Here is a 19,665-nt window from a genome sequence, read left to right as displayed (position 1 = left end):
CATCAACGAACGACTAACTCACTTCCCAGGCCCTCTCATCCCTACTGGACTACATACTTTCCCCTTTGACCAAGACTCTAGCATTTACCTCCTCCGTCATATATTCTTATGCCCCCGTTCCTATCCCCTTCAGTCGCTTTCTGTGACACGCAGGGAATACGGAGTTCTTCTTATCATGTTAATCTCCCATGGTACTTAGGGAGCTGGTCATATTTACTAAGCATATAGTGTAGAGGAGTTGTTTGTCTCTTTGTAGGGAAAGTGTGGGGCAAACAGTGGATATCGTTTTTTCATACCATAATTATTTTTGTCTCTTTTATTCCACAGATATACCAGTACATTCAGTCTAGATTCTACCGGTCACCAGAGGTGTTGTTGGGAATACCTTACAATATGGCCATTGACATGTGGAGTCTTGGCTGTATACTTGTGGAGATGCATACAGGGGAACCTCTGTTTTCAGGGGCTAATGAGGTGAACTGTTTAAATGTTTTAAAGACCTTATTAGTTGTATTACTAGTTAGTGGACTACTGGACATTATCGGTTTTTTACATTTTTGTCCATTTGTATTCAGGAAGAGATGTGCTAGCAGTTCAAGATAAGTTACAAGATTGTAAAATTTGGTTTTCTAGTTATCATGTTAAATGTTTAATTGCAAGTTTTTTTGAGTTTGAAGTGATTTCATTGGTTTTAATTCATATCTTTAGAATATCTGTATGATGGGTTTTGTGTTGGAACTGAATTTGTTTCTTTCCATGCAGATGGACCAGATGAACAAGATTGTGGAAGTGCTAGGAATGCCACCCAAGCATATCCTGGACATGGCCACTAAAGCTCGGCGGTATTTTGATAAATTGCCAGATGGGACCTATATTCTTAAGAAACCTAAAGATGGCAAGAAATATAAGCCACCAATGAGTCGTAAATTACGGGATATTATCGGGGTTGAGAGTGGTGGCCCAGGGGGTCGTCGATTGAACGAACAGGGCCACTCGGTTTCTGATTACCTAAAGTTTGAGGATCTGATAAAGAAAATGCTTGATTATGATCCAAAAACGAGGATTACTCCATATTATGGCCTACAGCACAATTTCTTCAAAAGAACGAGTGATGAATCCACTAACACAAGCAATTCAACCAGTCCAGCAATTGAACACACAGTGGCCTCGCCCATTAGTCATTCAACCTCACAACCTGGTTAGTTGAATTTGATAAAGAGTTTTGCAATCAGCATTATGTGTGATTCAAGAACATTTACCTGTATCATGGGTATTCCTTTTTCAGGGTCATAGAAGGGTGTGGGACCTATGCAGAATCATCAGACTTTAAGTTACAAACCATATTGGATTCCACACCGTTATGAGTAAAAGACACTGTGATAGAGTTAAATGTCAGTAATTGTATAACTTTTCACGTTGGGTTTTCTGTCTGTACCAGAAGGAAGAAGCTGTTTATCTAGTGTTTGCAGTATTTGAGTTAAAAACAAGTGAAGAGAATCAGGTATCCATAAGCAATCATTCATAAGATGAAAGTGGTATTAAAGATGCTTAAGAAGTCAGAGAATAATACAAATGAATTTTAGCAATAAAAGCCAAGATAGATTTGAGGAATAAACCTCTGAAGGAAAATGTTAAACTATAGATTGCAATGAAGAATGTGTGGAAAGAGAGAATGATATCTCTGTGAGCAAAAATGGGTATGTTTGAAGGAATATATGATATGGTTGTAAGGCATGGGCTCTAGATAAGGTTGTGTGGAGGAGGGTGGATGTGTTGGAAATGAAATATATGAGGACAACATGTGGTGTGAAGTGGTTTGATCACATTGGTAACGAAAGGGTAGGAGATATGTGTTGTAACAGAATGAGTGTGGTTGAGAAAGCATAAGAGGGTGTATTGAAATGGTTTGAACTTATGGGGAGAATGAGTGAGGAAAGGTTGAAAAAGGGGAGATATGTGTTAGAGATGGAGGGAACAAGAAGAAGTGGAAGACCAGATTGGAGGTGTAAGGATGGAATGAAAAAGATTTTGAGGAATCAAGGCCTGAACATACAGGAGAGTGAGAGGCATGCAAGGAATAGAGTGAATTAGAACGATGTTGTATACTGGGATCAATGTGCTGTCTATGGACTGAATTAGGGCATGCAAAATGTCTTTGGGGCCTAGATGTGGATAGGGAATTATTATTTTGGTGCATTATACATGACAGCTAGAGACTGAGTATGAATGAATGTGGGCTTTTTTGTCACTTTTCTTGGCGCTGTCTTGCTGACACAGTGGATGGCAATGCTGTTTCCTGTGGTGCAGGTTGGTGCTGGGAATGGATGTAGGCAAGCAAGTATGAATGAGTACATATGTTTTTTTTTTTTTTTTTTTTTTTTTTTTTTTTTTTCTGCGTTTGTGAGGTAGTGCAAGGAAACAGATGAAAGAAATGGCCCAACCCACCCCCATACACATGTATGTACATACATGTCCACACATGCAAATATACATACCTAAACATCTCAATGTACACATATATGTGCACACACAGACATATACATATATACACATGTACATAATTCATACTGTCTGCCTTTATTTATTCCCATCGCCACCTCGCCACACATGGAATAACATCCCCCTCCCCCCTCATGTGTGTGAGGTAGCACTAGGAAAAGACATCAAAGGCCCTATTCGTTCACGCTCAGTCTCTAGCTGTCATGTAATAATGCCCGAAACCACAGCTCCCTTTCCATATATTAATTATACTTTGTCGCTGTCTCCTGTGTTAGCGAGGTAGTGCAAGGAAACGGACAAAAGAATGGCCCAACCCACCCACATACACATGTATACATATAAATGCCCACACACACACATATACATACCTGTACATTTCAACGTATACGTACGTATACATACACAGACATATACATATATACACATGTACATATTCATACATGTTGCCTTCATCCATTCCCACCGCCACCCCACCACACATGAAATGGAACCCCCCTCCCCCACGTGTATGCAAGGTAGCACTAGGAAAAGACAACAAAGGCCACATTCTTTCACATTCAGTCTCTAGCTGTCATGCGTAATGCACTGAAACCACAGCTCCCTTTCCACATCCAGGCCTCATAAAACTTTCCATGGTTTACCCCAGAGGCTTCACATGACCTGGTTCAATCCATTGACAGCACATCGACCCCGGTATACCTCATCATTCCAATTCACTATTCCTTGCATGCGTTTCACCCTCCTGTATGCTCAGGCCCGATCCCTCAAAGTCTTTTTCACTCTATCCTTCCACCTCCAATTTGGTCTCCCACTTCTCATTCCCTTCACCTCCTACACCTATATTCTCTTTGTCATTCTTTCCTCACTCATTCTCTCCATGTGACCCTCTTCTCAACCACACTCTTTTTATTACCACACATCTCTCTTACCCTTTCATTACTTACTCAATCAAACCACCTCACACCACATATTGTCTTCAAACATCTCATTTCCAACACATCCACCGTCCTCTGCATAACCTTATCTATAGCCCATGCCTCACATCCATATAACATTGTTGGAACCACTATTCCTTCAAACATACCCATTTTTGCTTTCCGAGATAACTTTTGCCTTCCACACATTCTTCAACGCTCTGAGAGCCTTCGCCCCCTCCTCCACCCTGTGACTCACTTCCACTTCCATGGTTCCATCTGCTGCCAAATCCACTCCCAGATATCTAAAACACTTCTTTCTCTAGTTTTTCTCCATTCAAACTTCCTCCCAATTTACTTGTCCCTCAACCCTACGTATATGGGCTTGTTTGTATATATGTGTGTACATGAGTGGATAGGTCTTTCTTTGTCTGTTATTTGGCACTACCTCCCTGGCACAGGAAACAGTTATCAAGCATAACTGAATGAATATATATATATGTTATGTGCATATTTGTGTAAGAAAGGGGATGGATCTCTCTTTGTCTGTTTCCTTGTGTTACCTCATTAATGAGGTAAATGGCAATCAAGTATGATGAAACAAATTTATGTATATAGATTGCTTTATGGTCTTAGTATAGGCTTCTTTTATAGGTTGTCAAATGTAATGAATGAAAGAGATCAGTAATGAATAAATGTACTATATTTTTTTCAGTCTTAAAGCAATTTGAATAGTGAGTAAAGTGCATTGTGTATAACATTTTCCCCCTTCCAGTGGCTGTGTCGGGTCGTGCAAGATCAGATCCATCTCACCACCATACTCATACGGGGCACTCTCATGGGGCTATGGACTGTGAGGTGTTTAGTCATCATGCAGCACATCCACCACACCCAGCCCACCATCCCCGCCATGTGCACCCTCACCATGCCCATCGCTGTCGACCGCCAGATCCTCGCCCTCCTGAGACTGCAGGACGACCCCAACCCCAAACTTCAGCATCTGGCAACACAGCAGCTGCTGGAGCATCCTTGCCACCTGCAGCAGTATATGCTACCCATTCATATTTACCTATGGCCCTGGACTGTACGCAGACTGGCTCTGTCAATCTACCCTTGGCACCCAGTAGTGGTAGCAGTGCATCTGGTCCACCCTCAGCTCCATACCATTACCCTGGACTGCCCACTTTTCAGCCTGCTACCTCCAGTAGTAGTGGGAGTAGTGGAGGGCAGGCAGGTGTTGTAGGTTATGGTTACCCAGGCGGTTCACTGGTACCAGTTGTGTCTGGGGGCCCTGGTGTTATGTACGAAGGGGCACGGCCACCTGGGGGACATCTAGAGCAGCCACAGCCTCTGCCAATGTCACAACCAGGAGCAGCAACGGCAGCAGCAGTGGCAACAGGAGCAGTGCGGGTGGGACACAGACAAAGCAGCAGTGGTGGTGCAGGAGGTGGTGGTGCGGGCCCAGGTGGGGCAGGTGCAGGGGGTGAGGACAGTCCTATGGTGGTGCAGCACAGCCCCCTGGCCAGTCATTAACGGCTGGGCTCACCTAGCAACCTGCTCAACAGTGTACTGTGAACAGTGGGCAGCCAGGCCCTGGACAGTGAGACTGATGAGAGCCTGGCCAGAGACAGCGCTAGGCCAGTGGCCACACTGTGGTGCAGGACCGTGTGTGCCTGTGTGATGTGAGCCTGTGACACCCAGAGTGGAGGCTGGCGGGACCCCACCCACATTCCAACGCGGCTGCCTGGCCCCCCTCTCTCTGCTAGCGCTGCTTTTATCTTGTTATTTATTATCTGCTGGTGAGGAGGGACCGGCTGTAGGCTGCCCTGCATGCTGGCTGCTGGGCTGCCTGGGGGCCGGGCTGGCTGCGTTGGCTAATCCAGTCTCAGGAACTCCCTCCCCCACCGCCACCACCACATCTATAATACCAGTTACCCCCACCCAACACTTGTCATGTACCACAACTACCATACCCACCAGAACATCCATTGCCACAATGCCTACCATTGATGCGTCACATATGCAGGAGACACCTTTCCCATATCCATTTAATGCAAGACCCACCCGCTATAAATCCCACCTAATACACTGTGGATGAATCAGTTGCTAGCAGATTTTTCCCCCTTAACCTTGCTGATGCATCTTCTATGCACCGGCTGTTCATCTTATTCATGGTTAATATAGCATAAAAGCAGTATTGCCATATTACACCTTTTCCACTACTGTACACTCCTCTAAAAGTATCTGACACCCAGCATAGTCCTTTTACCCATGACACCATCCTGTTGCTTTACTTAAGTAACAGAACATTGCCATCACCCAGCTGGTGCATCTCTCACACAGACATTTCCCTACACACAGTTAATGGATAACCCCGTACAGCAGAAAATTGCAACACCCAGTTGGTGCATCACACATGCTGCAGACACCATCCCAACACCCAGCTGGTGCATCACCTGTGCAGCAGACAACTCCCCCACACCCAGCTTGTGGCCAGCTGGATAATGCTCAGTCTGATAGCAGCTTGTAGCAAATGTAGAGTATATTCTATTCTGTACTTCAAAACCATAACTATCAAAATATTGTCATAAGCAGTTTGCATCTTTTTGACTCCTGCTGAATATATTGAATTTTCTGTCTGACCTAATTCCCTATGAACATCATGCCAAAGACCTCACAATACCTTCATTCCTATAATGTTTCCTCACCAGTTGTCTAACAGTTTATGTGATTTGGGGGACCCACCATTGGCATATCATTTGTGGTGAATCTTTTATGACCTCTTCCTTTTTTTTCTTATTTTATGACAAAGTATTTGCTCACTTTTTTTTAACTGCTTTTTATAGACTTTTTAAGGATGGGGGTATTTCTGTCATATACAGTCAGTTCCATGGGTATTGGTTTTGGGTAAAAAACCAAGTAAACTTTGTTAAGCATTTCTGAAAATTTTTAAGTTCTTTAATATTCAAAGTTCCTGACCATTTAAATTTATATTTTGGCTTCACAGTGGTAGTAAACAATTTATAGAGCTTCCCTTATCATATTTCCAGTTAATAAGCATATTTATTAATGAATCCATACAATGGAGTCAGAGAAAGACATCAGTATTCAGTCATTATTAACCAGTGAAAATTTTCCCATGTATGAAGCAATGACTGAATTAGGCATTTGATGTTAAGCATTGAACAAATAAAAACCTTTCAGTCTTGAAGTATATATATATATATATATATATATATATATATATATATATATATATATATATATATATGTTTATATATATGTTTACCTCAGGACACCTTTTTGAAAGGGTTCTGATGTTACCCCAGGATCCTTTTTTCCATGGGCTCCTGCGGCCCCATGCCTGTGCTTCATTGTAGTTGGGATGGGATTGACTCCTTTGAAGGATGAAGTTCTTTGTTGAGACTGTACTCTTGTTTTGTCAACTGACAGTGATACAGCCTCAATAAAGGTGGTTTTTTAAACTTATGGTTGAGCCTAAAGCAGGCAGAGTCTGGTGACATTCTCTCTCTCTCTCTCTCTCTCTCTCTCTCTCTCTCTCTCTCTCTCTCTCTCTCTCTCTCTCTCTCTGACATTTATTTATTATATTTGATCACTATTTCCCGCATTAGCGAGGTAGTGTCAGGAAACAGACGAAGAAAGACCTATCCTTTCACACACACGCACACATATATATATATATATATATATATATATATATATATATATATATATATATATATATATATATATATACACATATATTTATATATATGAATTGTGTATGTGGATGGGTTGGGCCATTCTTCGTCTGCTTCCTTGCGCTACCTCACTAACACAGGAGACGGCGATTGAATATGATAAATAGATAGAATGAATATATATACATATATACATACATACACACACATACATATACATACATATACATACATACATATATAGAAATATACCTGTTCATACTTGCTTGCCTTTATCCATTCCCGGTGCCACCACCAGCGTCAGCAAAGGTAGCACCAGGAAACAGACGAAAATAGACCACATCTGCTCACAGATGAAAAAAGCCCACATCTGCTCGCATATATTCTCCAGCTGGAGATAGGGGAGGAAGAATATTTTTTACTTATTCCCTGCATGCCAGAAGGTGACTAAAAGGGGCGGGAGCATTGGATGGAAAATCCTCCCCTCCAGTTTTACTTTGGAGAAGGGGTCAAGTGAGGAGCTTTTCCCTCTAAGCTTCAGTCATCTGCTCTGGAACGCTACCTCTCTAATGTGGGAAATGGTGAATATGTATGAAAAAATGTATGTAAATAAAGCATGCATGCATGCACACACACATGACAGCCAGAGAATGGATGTGAGCGGGAGCAGGTGTGGCCTTTTTTCCTTTATTCCTGGCACTACCTTGCTAAGATGGGAAATGGCAATCCAGTATGAATATATATATATATTCATACTGGGGATAGGGGAGAAAGAATACTTCCCACGTATTTCCTGTGTTTCGTAGAAGGCGACTGAAAGGGGAGGGAGCGGGGGTCTGGAAATCCTCCCCTTCAGTTTTTACTTGTCCAAAAGAGAGAATGGAGATGGGGGCCAAGTGAGGAATTTCTCTATAAGGCTCAGTCACCTGTTCTTAACACTACCTCGCGGATGCGGGAAATGGCGAATATGTATGAATATATATATCTTTCTTTCTTTCTTTCATACTATTCGCCATTTCCCGTGATAGCGAGGTAGCGTTAAGAACAGAGGACTGGGCCTTTGAGGGAATATCCTCACCTGACCCCCTTTTCTGTTCCTTCTTTTGGAAAAAAAAAAAAATATATGTGTGGAAGTTGAGAACATTATCTCGGAAAGCAAAAATGGGTATGTTTGAAGGAATAGTGGTTCCAACAATGTTGTATGGTTGCGAGGTGTGGGCTATGGATAGAGTTGTGCGCAGGAGGGTGGATGTGCTGGAAATGAGATGTTTGAGGACAATGTGTGGTGTGAGGTGGTTTGATCGAGTAAGTAATATAAGGGTAAGAGAGATGTGTGGAAATAAAAAGAGCGTGGTTGAGAGAGCAGAAGAGGGTGTTTTGAAATGGTTTGGGCACATGGAGAGAATGAGTGAGGAAAGATTGACCAAGAGGATATATGTGTCGGAGGTGGAGGGAACGAGGAGAAGTGGGAGACCAAATTGGAGGTGGAAAGATGGAGTGAAAAAGATTTTGTGTGATCGGGGCCTGAACATACAGGAGGGTGAGAGGCGGGCAAGGAATAGAGTGAATTGGATAGATGTGGTATACCGGGGTTGACGTGCTGTCAGTGGATTGAATCAGGGCATGTGAAGCGTCTGGGGTAAACCATGGAAAGTTGTGTGGGGCCTGGATGTGGAAAGGGAGCTGTGGTTTCGGGCATTATTGCATGACAGCTGGAGACTGAGTGTGAACGAATGGGGCCTTTGTTGTCTTTTCCTAGTGCTACCTCGCACACATGAGGGGGGAAGGGGATGGTATTCCATGTGTGGCGAGGTGGCGATGGGAATGAATAGGGGCAGGCAGTGTGAATTGTGTGCATGTGTATATATGTATGTGTCTGTGTGTGTATATATATGTGTACATTGAGATGTATAGGTATGTATATTTGCGTGTGTGGGCGTGTATGTATATACATGTGTGTGGGGGTGGGTTGGGCCTTTCTTTCATCTGTTTCCTTGCGCTACCTCGCAAACGCGGGAGACAGCGACAAAGCAAAATAAATATATGAAATAAAAAATATATATATATATATATATATATATATATAGGGGAGAAAGAATACTTCCCACGTATTCCCTGCGTGTCGTAGAAGGCGACTAAAAGGGGAGGGAGCGGATGGCTGGAAATCCTCCCCTCTCGTTTTTTTTTTTTTTTTTTTTTTTTTCCAAAAGAAGGAACAGAGAGGGGGGCCAGGTGAGGATTTTCCCTCTGAGGCCCGGTCCTCTGTTCTTGGCGCTACCTCGCAAATGCGGGAAATGGCGAATCGTATGAAAAAAAAAAAAAATATATATATATATTATTAATATATATCCCCTTCTCACATCACCACTACTTGTTATCACCTCCCCATTTGCGCCCCTCACTGAAGTTCCCATTTGCTCCCTTGTCTTATGCACTTTATTTACCTCCTTCCAGAACATCTTTTTATTCTCCCTAAAATTTAATGATACTCTCTCACCCCAACTCTCATTTGCCCTCTTTTTCACCTCTTGCACCTTTCTCTTGACCTCCTGTCTCTTTCTTTTATACATCTCCCACTCAGTTGCATTTTTTCCCTGCAAAAATCGTCCAAATGCCTCTCTCCTCTCTTTCACTAATTATCTTACTTCTTCATCCCACCACTCACTACCCTTTCTAATCAACCCACCTCCCACTCTTCTCATGCCACAAGCATCTTTTGCGCAATCCATCACTGATTCCCTAAATACATCCCATTCCTCCCCCACTCCCCTTACTTCCATTGTTCTCACCTTTTTCCATTCTGTACTCAGTCTCTCCTGGTACTTCCTCACACAAGTCTCCTTCCCAAGCTCACTTTGAAGGTTTGTTGAATGTGTTTGATGATAGAGTGTTAGATATAGGGTGTTTTGGTCGAGGTGGTGTGCAAAGTGAGAGGGTTAGGGAAAATGATTTGGTAAACAGAGAAGAGGTAGTAAAAGCTTTGCGGAAGATGAAAGCTGGCAAGGCAGCAGGTTTGGATGGTATTGCAGTGGAATTTATAAAAAAAAGGGGGTGACTGTATTATTGACTGGTTGGTAAGGTTATTTAATGTATGTATGACTCATGGTGAGGTGCCTGAGGATTGGCGGAATGCGTGCATAGTGCTGTTGTACAAAGGCAAAGGGGATAAGAGTGAGTGCTCAAATTACAGAGGTATAAGTTTGTTGAGTATTCCTGGTAAATTATATGGGAGGGTATTGATTGAGAGGGTGAAGGCATGTACAGAGCATCAGATTGGGGAAGAGCAGTGTGGTTTCAGAAGTGGTAGAGGATGTGTGGATCAGGTGTTTGCTTTGAAGAATGTATGTGAGAAATACTTAGAAAAGCAAATGGATTTGTATGTAGCATTTATGGATCTGGAGAAGGCATATGATAGAGTTGATAGAGATGCTCTGTGGAAGGTATTAAGAATATATGGTGTGGGAGGCAAGTTGTTAGAAGCAGTGAAAAGTTTTTATCGAGGATGTAAGGCGTGTGTACATGTAGGAAGGGAGGAAAGTGATTGGTTCTCAGTGAATGTAGGTTTGCGGCAGGGGTGTGTGATGTCTCCATGGTTGTTTAATTTGTTTATGGATGTGGTTGTTAGGGAGGTAAATGCAATAGTTTTGGAAAGAGGGGCAAGTATGAAGTCTGTTGTGGATGAGAGAGCTTGGGAAGTGAGTCAGTTGTTGTTCGCTGATGATACAGCGCTGGTGGCTGATTCATGTGAGAAACTGCAGAAGCTGGTGACTGAGTTTGGTAAAATGTGTGAAAGAAGAAAGTTAAGAGTAAATGTGAATAAGAGCAAGGTAATTAGGTACAGTAGGGTTGAGGGTCAAGTCAATTGGGAGGTAAGTTTGAGTGGAGCAAAACTGGAGGAAGTAAAGTGTTTTAGATATCTGGGAGTGGATCTGGCAGCGGATGGAACCATGGAAGCGGAAGTGGATCATAGGGTGGGGGAAGGGGCGAAAATTCTGGGAGCCTTGAAGAATGTGTGGAAGTCGAGATCATTATCTCCGAAAGCAAAAATGGGTATGTTTGAAGGAATAGTGGTTCCAACAATGTTGTATGGTTGCGAGGCGTGGGCTATGGATAGAGTTGTGCGCAGGAGGATGGATGTGCTGGAAATGAGATGTTTGAGGACAATGTGTGGTGTGAGGTGGTTTGATCGAGTAAGTAATGTAAGGGTAAGAGAGATGTGTGGAAATAAAAAGAGCGTGGTTGAGAGAGCAGAAGAGGTTGTTTTGAAATGGTTTGGGCACATGGAGAGAATGAGTGAGGAAAGATTGACCAAGAGGATATATGTGTCTAAGGTGGAGGGAATGAGGAGAAGTGGGAGACCAAATTGGAGGTGGAAAGATGTAGTGAAAAAGATTTTGTGTGATCGGGGCCTGAACATGCAGGAGGGTGAAAGGAGGGCAAGGAATAGAGTGAATTGGATCGATGTGGTATACCGGGGTTGACGTGCTGTCAGTGGATTAAATCAGGGCATGTGAAGTGTCTGGGGTGAACCATGGAAAGCTCTTTTTATTTCCACACATCTCTCTTACCCTTACGTTACTTACTCGATCAAACCACCTCACACCACACATTGTCCTCAAACATCTCATTTCCAGCACATCCATCCTCCTGCGCACAACTCTATCCATAGCCCACGCCTCGCAACCATACAACATTGTTGGAACCACTATTCCTTCAAACATACCCATTTTTGCTTTCGGAGATAATGATCTCGACTTCCACACATTCTTCAAGGCTCCCAGAATTTTCGCCCCTTCCCCCACCCTATGATCCACTTCCGCTTCCATGGTTCCATCCGCTGCCAGATCCACTCCCAGATATCTAAAACATTTTACTTCCTCCAGTTTTTCTCCATTCAAACTTACCTCCCAATTGACTTGACCCTTAACCCTACTGTACCTAATTACCTTGAAAGAAAGAAAGATATATATATATATATATATATATATATATATATATTTTATATATATATGCACATGTATGTGTGTATATGTATATATGTGTGTATATGAGTGGATGGGTCTTTCTTTGTCTGTTTCCTGGTGATACCTTGCTGATGTGGGAAATGATGATCAATTAAAGTGATGATGATTTTTTCATGTATATTCGCCATTTCCCATGTTAGTGAGGTAGCATCGAGAACAGAGAACTGAGCCTTAGAGGAAAGAATCCTCATCTGGCCCCCTTCACCATTCCTTCTTTTCAAAAAGTAAAAAACTATAGGGGAGGATTTCAAGCCAACCCGCTCCCACCCCTTTAAGTCGCTTTCTGTGATGCACAGGGAATTTGTGGGATGTATTCTTTCTCCCTCATCCCTAGGGGTAGTGTGTATATATATTTTTTTTTTTTTTTTCATACTATTCGCCATTTCCCGCGATAGCGAGGTAGCGTTAAGAACAGAGGACTGGGCCTTTGAGGGAATACCCTCACCTGGCCCCCTTCTCTGTTCCTTCTTTTGGAAAATTAAAATAAAAAAATGAGAGGGGAGGATTTCTAGCCCCCCGCTCCCTTCCCTTTTAGTCGCCTTCTACGACACGCAGGGAATATGTGGGAAGTATTCTTTCTCCCCTATCCCCTATATATATATATATATATATATATATATATATATATATATATATATATATATATATATATATATTATTATAATTACCATCTCCCGCATTAGTGAGGTAACGCAAGGAAACAGGTGAAAGAATGGCCCAACCCACCCATATACACATGTATATACATTCCTATGAGTCCACGTGGACTCATAGGAATATCTTGATCACGCGCAAAATTGTGATCCTTTTCAACATGTATATACATGTATATATATATATTCCTGTGAGTCCATGGGGAAAATGAAACACGATAAGCTCCTAAGTGCACTTTCGTCTAATAATCACATCATCAGGGGAGACACAAGAGAGAAATATAAGTCAGTTGATATACATCGAAGAGACGAAGCTAGGACGTGATGTATATCAACTGACTTATATTCCTCTCTTGTGTCTCCCCTGATGATGTGATTATTACACGAAAGTGCACCTGGGATCTTATCGTGTTTCACTTTCCCCGTGGACTCATAGGAATATCTTGATCATGCGCAAAATTGTGATCCTTTCCAACACACACACACACACACACACACACACACACACATATATATATATATATATATATATATATATATATATATATATATATATATATATATATATATATATATATAATATTCATACATATTTGCTATTTCCCTTGTTACTTGGCTCTGTTTGTACAAGGGCATACTGCAGGTTAAAAGTCACCTTTGGCAAGGCTGTACCATTTGGCTGTACAGCTTCATTAGAGAACTTCTCACCCCAAAGGAATCTACATTTTCCTGTTCCTGAAAGTAGTGCATCCTTGGGCTGCAGGAACCTTTAGAAAGGTACTGGTTAACACCAGGACTCTTTCATAGAATTTGATCCTTGGGTAATTATAAATAAAAGAATATATACACCTCATGGTGTTGCTGGGCTCCGCCTGCATGAGGTTATCTCGTGAGTGAAAAGTTATCTTTGGCAAGGCTGTATCATTGGGAGCACAGCTTTGTTAAACAACTTTCACTCCAAAGGAGTCCATCATTTCCCTGCTACTAGAAATAATGCTGCCTTAGAGCTGTATGAGTTCTTGGAAGAGGGGTCTTGGAATAACTTTAGAGCCTTTCCAAGAAAGAGGCTTAATGGGCAGTTATAGATGAAAAGATGAATAGATATATACATAATTACTTTTCCTGCTTTGATGAAGTAGCTTTAGTCGCAAGCAAGTAATATAATTGTTCCTGATGCTACCTTTCACAAGTGGGAAAGGCAAGTGGGTATATATACCATATTTATTTTGTTTATAATTACCCCAGGTCCATTTTCATTGGAAGAGTCTTGGTGTTAGTTAGGACCTCTTTCTTAAGGCTGCGCTATTTCCAGTAGCAGGCAAATATAGACTCCTTTGGAGTAAGTAATTCTTTGCTGAGACCATATTCCCAATGATACAGCCATGCCAAAGGTGACCTCACTTGTGGTGTTACCTTGAGCAGGCTGAGTGGAGTATATATATTATATGATTATATACATATGTATAATCCTGATATTTTGAGATACTTAGTGAGATAAAGTAAATCACTCACTTTTATTTTCGATCATGTAAGTCACTGGTTTAACTCTATATCACAGTGGTAATATATGAAGTGACCACAGAAAGTGTAGCTACTCCCAGTATATAAGTCCAAGATGTCAGATATTATTATAAAATTTTGCAGTTTTATCTTCTGAAGGCATGCATCTTGTTTATATATGTTTTTAAAAGATGAGCACATTATATATTTTTATAGGAGAATGTTAATGACTTTTTTTGGTGTTTTATGAGAAAGTCTCAGTTTGTATTGTATTTAAAAGAAACTTTGTTTTTGTCATTTTTCTGCTGAAAGTTATGGAAATTTAGTGTATAAATGATAGAATTATTAGCCAAGCAAGACCATACCAATGGAAAAATCAGGGTGTACCCCATGTTTAGCTCTTTTGAGTTCTATTTACTGTGTTCAGATTTTTCTGTTATATTTTCATCTTCTTCTTAAGTGCTGACCTGTTTTCATCAATAGTGTTTGCCATAGAGGGCATTTATTCTCTGGTTTCCAATAAATTATATAAGTATGGCATAATGTGAATTTTTAGAGGATGCCCAATTTGTTATATTTATTCAGAATGAGAAAGTAACCTTACAGATATTATCTGTAAGGCATGATTGAGTGAAATTTAAAGCCTTGTTAACATCAAAATATGACAGATGAATAAGGCCCTTGTTTTTTCTTTTATTTTTATTGTGTAAATTTGCTCACAGTGGCATACCCTTTTTGTGAACGCAGAGCTCACTCACAGTCAGTGTGCGCGGTCCATGATGTGTACATAGTCTAGCGGCTGTTGGGAGACAGGGTGGTAGGTCAATGTCAGGCAGAAGGCAAGGTTAAAAGTTTTCTGGATTATCAAATCAAATTGTTTCCCATATATGTGATGGGGGTCATCATCCCTTTTGAAAATCCACAAAACTGGTGAGCTGCCTCAGACCAGTTTTGTAAGCAAGCAAAGATGTTATTAGTTTGGAGTTGTTGTATCCAACCCACAACAGAACAAATATGGAGAGACTGTCCTCCTACCGTACGACCTCAGTGCTCAGTGGCTTGGGGCTGCCTTTGAGGACGGGGTGTTGCAGTGACCCAGTCCCGCCCTCCTATGTGCTGTGTTGTGCCACTATGGTGATTTCTTGTAGGCAGTACCATGTAGAGGCCTCACAAAACCAGACTATGGCATAGATTTTGCTCATCTTGCAAGGAATATAGCAAACTCTCTGATAATTTCTTAAATGAACTTTTTTTTTTATTGCTTCTTAATTGGCCTGCAGTAGTAGCATTGTTAAATTTTAAATTTTTTCAGCTTTTAGGTGGTTGTATGAAATTGATCAGTGTAATGTTGAAGTTTGTAAAAGTACTTTTTCAGAAATAGATTTATTTGTTACAATGCTTGAGAGAAATCTACAACTGTGATCATCATAGAGGAGGTCAGATACTTGGATGAATTCTCTTTATTCCATGGAGGGGATTAGAAATCATTCCAGCAGATTTTCACTTTATTAGAAGAAAAAATGAAATTTAACTGGGTGAGAAAGTCACTCTTTGTTCCTAATATGTTGTCTGTAATTTCATTATATAAGTAATTCTCATTCTATGGATTGAAGAGAGATGCAGTGTTTGCCCTTGGTGGTCTGTCTGCTGTTGGCACACCACACACCACAGGTACACATAAACACTTGCTCCATACTCACCAGGATCTGGCCTTTTACAAATCCCACAAATTTTATAGTTACTTTTTTGTTTGTTTGTTTTCTTAAAATGTAGTTTGGCAGAAATTGTATTACTGGTTTTGGATCTTAACTTCATAAAATTTGCCTTGCATATTTAAAGGTGTACAAGAATGCAGTGACAGGTTAATTATTCATGGCATGTAATGTCATTAGAAAATTAGCCACCTGAAGTTCCGGTGGTGAGTTGTTTGCTACTGGTGTCCCATAGGCCATTGGTTGATGTATACCATGGATTTCTACATGCCTTAGGTTCATAGACCTCTGGCCAATCATATGCCATTGCTGATGGTGCATTGTTCCAGCCTGAGCACAGCACTGGCAGCCCCTTCCCTGAGAACCCCACTCAATGGCCACTGTGCAACTAAAGGGGAAAGTAAGAAAGGTTATTAACTTCACTTACCACTTGAGAGTAATTTTAGCGAATCAATAACTTCTTTGGTAATATTTAATCAAAATTTTCCAGCCATGGTTTACAAATGAATATAAGGGGAAACAAGATATTAAGCACCTAATCATTACTTCCACACTATTTTAAAAATACATTAATGATTATTTCTGCCCTCGTTAGTTTTTGTTTTTGTATGGTAATGAAAATGTGAAAAAAAGTTATTGTAAGGTACCAGTCTTTGAGTACCAAGATTCCTCAATATCTAGTCAGGGAGGGAAGATGGGAATGGAGATCTGTGGCCATTGGGTGACTTAGGGTTGGTAAGGGAAAGCTCTCATTGGCTCGTAGACCTATGGTGCTCCATAGAGTGCGAGGTGCAGCCGCCCTCAGGAACATTCTCCTCATCTGTGTCATGGTTAACCATTATGGATTTTAAGCATTTGCGAGGATGTGAAATATAAAGTGAGTTTTTAACAAATGTAATCCTTAATGGTTGATACTGTCACTTTGTGCAACAGGCAAGGTATATTAGTCCAGTGCCAAAAACCAAGGAAAACATTTAGTTTTATAAAGGTTCTTGACGTGATAGAGGAATGGCACAAGACAGGGTTTTCCTTGTACTGGAGGCTGGGAGTACCTTAGTGGGTGGCAAGAGCCATGAACTGGGCACTTACACATTGTTGGCAAAAAATTGTTGTTGGGGTTTTAAGATCTTGGCTTTGTTGGTTGCTTCATTGTGTAAAAGTTCCCACGACCTTACAGATATCTCAGGATTAATTTGAAAAAAAAATTATGAAAAACCTTATTGGTTGTAATATAAGATGCTTCATTGCAGGTGAAAATTATGTATTCACTCTTCATTTTTCTCCAGTGTAAAAACCCATAACATCACATCATATATTATCTTCCTAAATAGCCCAAGTTTTGTCTATACACACAATGCTGTGTCATGTCAACATGCCAAGATCTCTTTACCCCTATCGTATTGTGATGCATTTTTCTCTGCGTGTGATCCTGTTAAAAGTGGTCTATGTGATGACGGATAGTGATGAAGAGTGAATCTTTCAAAAACAGGTCAAAATGATTTCATAGATCTTAACCGACTTGTATAAATGAAGCTCCTTGCTGTGCATTTGCTCATAGCCGGGGGGGAAATGTTAGTTTATAATTATAAGTTGTAGTCTTCATAATTTATACATACAGAGATAAATCATTGGAGTAGAACATTAGTTGTAGGGTCATAAACAAATTTGCCGAGATAATGAAGAAGCTAGAGCCTTGTATGTCAGCCCTTCAGCTGTAAACAGAAAGTTTTCTATTAAAGCATTAAATGTGAAGATAGAATGATGTGTGATGATACAACAGTGTAATTCACTGAAATCTTGATTTTAAGACTTAAGAATGAAGCAGGAAAAATCTGTGATTAAACTTTTCTACCTTGAATTACATTAGAATGTATTTTTGTTCTTCATCTTCCACAAAGTGCTGTTTAGACTGATCAGTGCCTCTTGTCAGTCCCTATTTTTGTTAAGTAGTATTACCCTTTAACAGGTCCTGCTCTTCCTTGTTTTAAAGAGATTGAACAGTGTTATGCTTGAGTGTGAAAGAATAAGAGATTAATGGCTGACGTACAAGGCTATGCTCTCTTAGCAACAATTCCCTGGCTGCCTGACCAAACCTCTTATCACTTCCTCACAGAATTAGGAGAAAGAATGGTGCTCAAGAAAAAAGTATAAAAAAGGAATCTGGGATTCAGGGTGGAGTCCGTTTTGGCAGTCTGATGAGGATAAGTGTGCATGAGGGTTGGGAGGGCAGTTCCTGCTTCCCCATTGGCTTGACCGGACCCCCAGAAGGGTCCATGCTGCTGATTCTTGGACCAATGAGGTCAACTTGCTATTGCAACCGACCAAACCTGTGGTCTGACGCCGCTGTACCCGTTGCTACCCGTCTCCTAGACACAACTAGAACAAAACAAATGTCTGCAACTTTGTTATTAAAAAAAATAAAATGATACTAATGATGTATTGCATTTTGTGTACCAAATGAAGGAAGTATAAATTTTGTGTTAGATATCATTAGGTGTACAAGACCTTTCTGATCTAGGAGAAAAGATATATTTATTATTTTCAGTCACTACTTGTGGACAAAAAATGATAGTATGGTTATTCCTGTGGTTACATTTGCACCCTATTATTTGTGTAATAGCAATGTTTAAGGGCCTATGCTTCTGCAAACCAGTTTGTGGTGGCAGTTAGATAACCCTTAAAAGAAGCAGATTATCAAAAAATCTCTCTAATGTAGAACTATGTAGCATTCATAACCCAAGAGATGCTGATTCATACCTTTAGTTGAGGAGGATTGGTATGGCTTTATTTGGCTGTGGTTATTAAAGGGTTGTTCATTTTGTTATTATAAAGTGTGTGGATTAGTTAACCCCTCTTACATGGAATGTTGTTACTCCATGGTAGTGGAGAATGACATGAAGGATGTTGGTTGTAGTAAACCACCAAAGCAAAGTTAATTTCATCTGATTTAAGACACTGTTTGCCTGGATCTCTCCAAACTAGAGCAAATTATGGAAGATTTAATTGATGAAGTGAGTCAGTGACTTGTACTAGCATGGAGAGAATGCATTGTTATTACTTTTTGGAAACTGGGAAGGAGTATCAGGTCCAGGTCTTAAGTAAAATCTTATATATGCAAAGAATAAGGACTCTCTGTCTCTGTCTCTCTCTCTCTCTTTGTCTCTCTCTCTCTTTGTCTCTCTCTCTCTCTCTCTCTCTCTCTCTCTCTCTCTCTCTCTCTCTCTCTGTCTCTGTCTCTCTCTCTGTCTCTCTCTCTCTCTGTCTCTCTCTCTCTCTCTCTCTCTCTCTCTCTCTCTCTCTCTCTCTCTCTCTCTCTCTCTCTCTCTCTCTCTCTCTCTCTCTCTCTCTCGTTTTAGTTATTTAGACTAACTGTTTGCATGATTTCAAATTCAGCTATTGTTCATCCAGGGTTCCTATAGATTCTTAAAAAGTCTTATACTGATTTCTCTATTTTTAAGGGCTAAAAAGGTCAATCTCTGTTTCAGGTTACAAAAGTATTGAATTTGTCTGTCGGAGGTCTTCAAGTAGATTGAAAGTTTATAGAGATGATGCAGAGAACCCGTACAGGTTCATTTTGGTGCTTTGCAGCTAGTTATGCTTGGCAGCTTTGGGCTCCACATGCTGCACAGTGCATTTAAGTGTGGCTTTACTGTGTGGGAAAT

General features: G+C 40.8%; 1 protein-coding gene across 2 annotated transcripts in view; it reads left to right on the top strand.

The window, feature by feature from the left end:
• The window catches only part of LOC139752947 (dual specificity tyrosine-phosphorylation-regulated kinase 1A-like), a 116,487-nt gene extending 98,047 nt beyond the window's left edge, over positions 1–18,440 (top strand). For both annotated transcript variants that reach the window (XM_071669055.1, XM_071669054.1), the window contains exons 7-9: positions 328–474; positions 763–1,198; positions 4,189–18,440. In XM_071669055.1, coding sequence (XP_071525156.1) covers positions 328–474; positions 763–1,198; positions 4,189–4,946 — 1,341 coding nt within the window. In that variant the 3' untranslated portion in view covers positions 4,947–18,440. The remainder of the gene's footprint in view (positions 1–327; positions 475–762; positions 1,199–4,188) is intronic.
• The last annotated feature ends 1,225 nt before the right edge of the window (positions 18,441–19,665 follow it).

The sequence above is a fragment of the Panulirus ornatus genome, chromosome 13 (genome assembly GCF_036320965.1).
Source record: "Panulirus ornatus isolate Po-2019 chromosome 13, ASM3632096v1, whole genome shotgun sequence".
NCBI classification, from domain to species: domain Eukaryota; kingdom Metazoa; phylum Arthropoda; class Malacostraca; order Decapoda; family Palinuridae; genus Panulirus; species Panulirus ornatus.
The sequence above is the reverse complement of the archived record's forward strand: the minus strand, read 5'-3'. Positions and strand labels throughout refer to the sequence as shown.